Genomic DNA, 6000 nt, shown 5'->3' with positions numbered 1-6000 from the left:
ACCCCGGCTCTGCCACCTCCGGAGATGACCCCTCTTTCCCCTATCAAGGGCCCATCCCCTTGTCAAACATGATTCTGACTTGCAGCCGGTTCTCTGCTTCTACATGTTCCCTGGTCTTTCTCTTGCACCTGAACCCCTGATGGGGGTCACGAGAACAGTGGGGACAGGGGTGCGTGGGAGGCACCTGGCCGCAGGGTCTGACCAGCCCCCTCCCTCTCAGCAGCCTGAGCCAGTGGGGATGGCGGCCCTCCCCGGCCCTCCCGGCCCCCCACCGTCTTCTTGCCATTAGCCTGGGGTCTCTCGGCTCAGCACGCCTTCCTCGGGGGCCGTCCCTGACTTCTTAGGTAAAGTGGCCCCTTTCCCTCCTCATCACACGACTGCTGAATTTTTTCTGGGTACTTCACACAATCTGTTGTGATTTTTCCGGAGCCCTCTCTGTCCCATGAGGACAGCAGCTGTGCTGAGTGCAGGGCCCTTGTCTGTCTCCTTCATGACTGCCCCCTAAGCACCCCAATATTTGAGGGTTGGATGATCTGGGATGCACGAACGCTCTGAGCCTTGGATTCAGGGAAGGGACGGCTCGGCCCTGCCTTTCCAGGCGCCTCATAGCCTTATCAGGGCAGGGGCAGCTGAGTGCTCGGGACAGAGGTCATGGCCAGGGGTCAGGCCACCTGCAGTCCAGGTTTCAACCCTCTCCCCAATTTGCTGGGGACCAAAACCATGTCACGGAACAGCATGAGTCTTAGTTTGAGCCCGGGGTCGTGAGGTGATCTTATCCCCCATCCCTTCCTCCTCCTGGATGAGCGGCTCCAGCCTGAGCCTGGAGGGCAGAGGGCCCCAAGGAATGATGGCAAGCAGCATGGGTGGTGGGCATGGGGAGAGCGCCACTCTGGGACCTGAAGGCCTGGGCGCAAAGCTGGCCTCTAACTTGTACTGACCAGGTGACCCAGGGCGGTCACTGAGCTTCTCGGAGCCAGCTTGTGTAATGCAGGGACAATCCTACCTACTCTGCAGCCTGGCCGTGGGAGTGAAATGTGACAAGCTACAATGTCATCTCCCTGGGAGCAGAGCAGAGCAGAGGCCTCCCATCTTCTTTCCCAGGGTGCACCTGCCCCCAGGCAAGTGCCCAGCGCACAGTGATGCTTAATAATTTCTCAGGGGCAAGTTTTCTGGACAGGACCAGAGTCCTTCTTTTATTAAAAATGAAAAACAGAAAACAAAACTGATCCAGGGAACACGTCATCCCTTCAGGTTTCATCTAGGGATATGGAGACTCAGTCGGGACTGGTCCCGCAGCAAATTCAGGTCTAAGCTGGGAAGAAAGCCAGGCTCTTTTCTGACTCCCAGTCCAGTGCTCTCTCCACACGGTCTGCAGCCCTCGTCTGTCTGTAACCCTCTTTCTAGGTCCCCCACTTTGCCCTGTCCCATCCACCTCTCGGCCCTGCGCTAACCCCATTCCATTCTTCTCTGCTTCCTGCAAGACACCAGATGTTTTCCCCAGCCAGCTCCTCCATCCCTCTCCCGACCCTGGGCCTGAGCCGGGGATGTGGAGGCTGACAGGCTGGGAATTTACATCAGAGAGGGGGCGAGGGCACATTCCAAGGGAGGAGAAGCTTCCCGCAATCTAGTCAGGCCCCCTCCCTCCTGAGCGCTGGCACAGGGCGAGCCCGGGGTGAGGGCTGCCTTTGTTACTGGGGAGGATTCCCGTTGGGCCTGCAGAGGACACGGTCCGCAAGTAGGGGACCCCCACTCGCTGTCTTTCCCTAATGTTCGAGATGTCACTCCTCTGCCTGTTAGTCACTCTGTCAAAGAGACCTGGCTGGGATGCAGAGTGACAGGCACCCCAAGCCTGAGGATTTCTCTCTAATCAGCAGGGGTGTCAGGGGGAAGGACGGGGGGCAGTGTGGCCCACTCTGACCCTGGCCTTGCCCTGGGCACGCTTTGCTCCTGCTTGCCTTCCTTGGGGTCCATATCAAGCACACGGTGAACACATAATGAGGCATTTTTCTCTGATATGGAATGAAAGTTATTGTGTGGTCTTGAGTGAGACTCTCTGTCCTGAGCCTCAGTTTCCCCACTCTTCACCGTGGCCTGCAAGACCACAGCTCTGGACTGGGACCTGCCCCTACTGTCTCCCTCTGCCCTCCAGCCACATGGCTGACATCCTTGTGCTAGGGGGGCTGCCCCTAGGTGGCCGCTGGGATTGGGAGGTGAAGCCACTGCCCCGGGCCCAGCTGCTGGAGGACTTGATCCTGCTGGGACACTCTCAACACCTTTGGACATGCCCCTCCCTCTGCCTAGGAAGTTCCCTCTGGCATCTTCACTGCACCTACTTCCTATGTCCACCATCACCCCTTCAGAGGCTGCTCAGGGAGAACATCTCCCCACTTGGACTCCGTCCTAGGTTGGGCTCCCTGGAGTTATTGTGCCAATAAATGGGCCTCTCAGGTGGGGTCTGCCCCGCCCCCCCCTACCCAGAGCGCCAGCTCCGGGGAGGGGGGCCTGGCTAGGTCATGCAGGGCTGTGCCCCCACTGCCTGCAACGGCGCCTGCCCCAGAGCGGCCCGGTGAACACGGAAGGAAGGGAGGGAGAGGAGGGGAGAGGGAGGGAGGACCCAGGAGGGAAGGGGCTCTGCGGGCCCGGGCGGGCCAAGGGGGCTGCCCCTCGGCCCTCCCCGGCTCGGGCCCTTGGCGGCTGGGCGCGCCCGGGGCGGCGCGGGGCCGGCCGGCAGGTGGCGGTGCGCGCCCTCGGCTGCGCGGGCGGCGGCGGCGGCGGTGCCGGCGAGTCCCCTCCTCCCGCCCGGCTCCCTCCCCTCGCCGGCTCCTTTCTCCGCACTCTCGCTCGCGCTGCCCGGCGTCCTCCCGCTCTCCCGGCCGCGGTCTCCCTCGCCCCGCCGCCGCCCCTCGGCGACCATGGCGCCCCGGGGGCCCCCGCGCGCCCCGAAGGGCCCCGGCCCCGCCGCCCGCGCCCCGAGCCCCGGAGCGCCGCCGCCACCGCGCTCGCGGCCGCCCTGGCTGCTGCTGCTGCTGCTGCTGCTGGCCGCCTGCGGGGCGGCGGGGCGCTCCCCCGAGCCCGGGCGCCTGGGTCCCCGCGCGCGGCTGGCCCGGGAGCCGCGGAGTGCGTCCGCCGGGCGCGCGCTGCCCGGAGGCGGCGAAGAGGGACCGGCGCGCGGCGCCCGGGGTCCCGCTCCCGGCCGCGCTCCGGGTCCCCGCGAGGACGGCGCCCCCGCCGCGGGCCAGGGGCGCAGGGCGCGGGCGGCGCCGGCGGCCGGAGCGGCTTCGCGGGCGCAGGTCTCGCTCATCAGCACGTCGTTCGTGCTCAAGGGGGACGCGACGCACAACCAGGCGATGGTGCACTGGACGGGCGAGAACAGCAGCGTAAGTGACCTCCGCGCGCTCCCCGCGGCCCCTGCCCGGGACCCCCACTTCCGGACCGCCCGCGGTCACCCCGGGCATTCTCGGCGACTTCTGGACAGGGTCGCCTCGGCGGCGCCCCGACTGCCCTCCCGTCCCTGGGGACTTGGAGGAGACGTCCCCAAATGTGTGAGCCCTCCGCCTCACCTCAGGGACATAGCCACAGGCTTCGGGACCCTGAGCCACCGCGGGGAGACTGCGGGTGGGTCCTTTAGGACCTCCCCCAACTCACTGTTGCGCCTCAGTTGCCCCGCGACTCCCCGCGGTCTGCTCAGCGTCGCGTTTTGGGATTTTTGGCCCCAGGACCCTCCCCACCCGGTCTACCCGGGACCCTGTGCGTGGCGCCTCTGGGTGCCCGGGGACCTTCTGGTCAGCTCAGCGTCTCATTTGGGACCCCCGATCCTAGGGCCATCTCTTTCCCCGGATCCCCCTCTTGTGACTCGCCGCTGTCTTGGGGTCCTGCCGCGGATGTGTCCGGATGGCCTGGACCTGCGCGCCCACCGGGGTTCAGCCCACGCGGCACTCGGGACCCTTCTGGCGAGGCCGCAGATTCCCTGCCCTCCACTCTCTTCCCGGCCACTTTGGTGTCGTTCCAGCTGGAAGTTCGCCAGCTCCTCCCTCGGGGCCACATCTGTTCTGGTCCTCCGGTGGTGTGTCCCTGGGGTGGGGGGATGCCTCATTACTTGTCATCCCTCTGGGTGCTGCCCCAGCCTGCCCTTTCCCGAGCGTGGGCTGATGGTCACTGGCTGGCCCTAGGGGGGTCCTCTCCAGTCTTGCAGATTTGGGAGAGGAGGTGGCCAGGGAGGAGGCAGCTGCGGCCCCCCAGGTGGGCTCGGCTCAGACCCCCTCCTTGCCGTTTGTCTGGGGGTGGGAAAGTGGAGCTCTAGCCTCACTCTCCTTCATCACTAGACTTGGGGTCCTCCCATGACTGACCCCCACCCCACTCCTTCTCACTGACCTCTGTTTCTCAAAGTCCCCAGGGGGCTGTGCTGGGCCGGGCCAGGTTCCCCGTGTGCTCTGGAAGTGGAGGGGTGGGGTCCAGGTGCTTTCGTAGCCTGGAAGGGGTACAGCCCAGGCTGGGGCTCACCTTTAGCCACCCCCTCTCTCCAGGGCGTGGGCCCGTTTGGGGCACTTGGCAGTTCCACAAGGATGGGGGTGAGGGGGTGGGGGGTCCTGGAGAAGGGAAGAGGTGGGCAGGTGACTGCGTTGGAGCAGTGGCAGCCTTGGATGGGCTTGATTGGCGCAGAGTGTGGGGCGTGCCTCTGGGGCCCCCTCCCTTACAGCGGGGACTGTGGGACACCAAGTGGTCTCTGGTCTTTGGTCATTTCTTCCATCTAGTCAGACCAGAAGCCCTTGGAAGACGGGGTCAGGGCCTGAGCAGGGGGCAGTCAGGGTGCTTCCTGGGGGTGTCCTCCCCTGAAACTAGCAGGTGCCCCTTTTCCACTTGCATCTCAAAAGGGGTCAGACCCCAGATGTGCAGCGGGGCCGGGAGCGAGGCCTGGGCCCAGCTTTCCTGGCTCCTAGATACTCAGGAACGAATCGCACCCGTTTCCCATAAGCTGTTACTCAGGGACTGACAGGGAACCCGGAAACCGGTGACAAATAAACAGTAAAGGCGAATCCGGTCCCCTGGAGCCCGAGTGCCCACCCCCAGCTCCATCTGTCGAGGTGGTTGATCTGCCTGCCGCTCCAGGCCCTTCTTTGTCATTTTAGCTTCAAGGGGGAGGGTGAAAGAGGGGTCACGGGAGTGCGGGAGAGGGGGACCGGCCACCCTGAGGACTGCGCCAGTCCCCCCCATTCTGAACGCAAAGCCCTGGAGAGCCCGTGAGGAGCGGCTGGACCAGAGGGGCTGGGGTGCCGAGGGATGGGGGTGGGGGGTCAGTTGCAGGAGTCCCACCTGGCTTTGCTCTTTGGGTGCGGAGCTCCCTTTTGACTGGGTCTGCTTGTGTCCCAGCTGGTGAAGACCTGGGGTGCTCTTGGATGGGTGGGGTGGGGGTGCAGCCTGTCTAAGGCACCCGAGAAGTTTGGGGGGGATGCACCTTCTCAGGCCACTGAGAAGTGAGGGGGGCAGCAGGGACACAGGCCTGGCACTCAGCCAACAGTTCAAAAGCGGGAGCCAGTGCTACCTGGTCTCTGCGAGGGGGTGTCCATCCGTGTCTGTGGGGTCAGGAGAAGGGGAGCCTTGGAACGCTGACCCGGGCATTCCGCAGAAATACCGCCCCACTCCCGCTTCCCTCCCGCCACCCGTCTCTGGAATGGGAAATAGGGGGAGCTGGCAGTTCTCTCGGGAAAGGGACTGGTTTAAGGGTTCCACCTGGCCTGGAGGAAAAACAGAGGCAGGGGCGGGCGCCGTGAAAGCTGTAGCTTGACAGCTAATCAAGCAAAGCCGTGTTTTGTTGTTGTTTTCTCAGCACTGGATGCTTGCTTAGCAGCGTTTTCTCTGCACACGAAGTGTCCTAGAAATGTGTTTTGCTCTTTCCATTCACGACTTCCAGCCATGGGGCCAAAGATGGTAGCCAGGGTTTGGCACTTGGTTCCCCGCTGGTTGAAAGCACCACATCTGAAAGCAAAACCCGGGAAGAGACTA

General features: G+C 64.2%; 1 protein-coding gene across 2 annotated transcripts in view; it reads left to right on the top strand.

Annotated features, from left to right (window-relative positions):
* The first annotated feature begins 2912 nt into the window (after positions 1 to 2912).
* SORCS2 (sortilin related VPS10 domain containing receptor 2) overlaps positions 2913 to 6000 on the top strand; it is a 550251-nt gene continuing 547163 nt past the window's right edge. The window contains exon 1 of one of the 2 annotated variants that reach the window (XM_037829330.1): positions 2913 to 3377. In XM_037829330.1, the coding sequence (XP_037685258.1) occupies positions 2913 to 3377 (465 nt within the window). The remainder of the gene's footprint in view (positions 3378 to 6000) is intronic. The other variant, XM_037829331.1, reaches the window with a different exon arrangement.

Source organism: Choloepus didactylus, chromosome 3, assembly GCF_015220235.1.
Source record: "Choloepus didactylus isolate mChoDid1 chromosome 3, mChoDid1.pri, whole genome shotgun sequence".
Lineage (NCBI taxonomy): Eukaryota > Metazoa > Chordata > Mammalia > Pilosa > Megalonychidae > Choloepus > Choloepus didactylus.
Note: the sequence above shows the minus strand (reverse complement) of the source record. Positions and strands in the feature narration are given on the sequence as shown.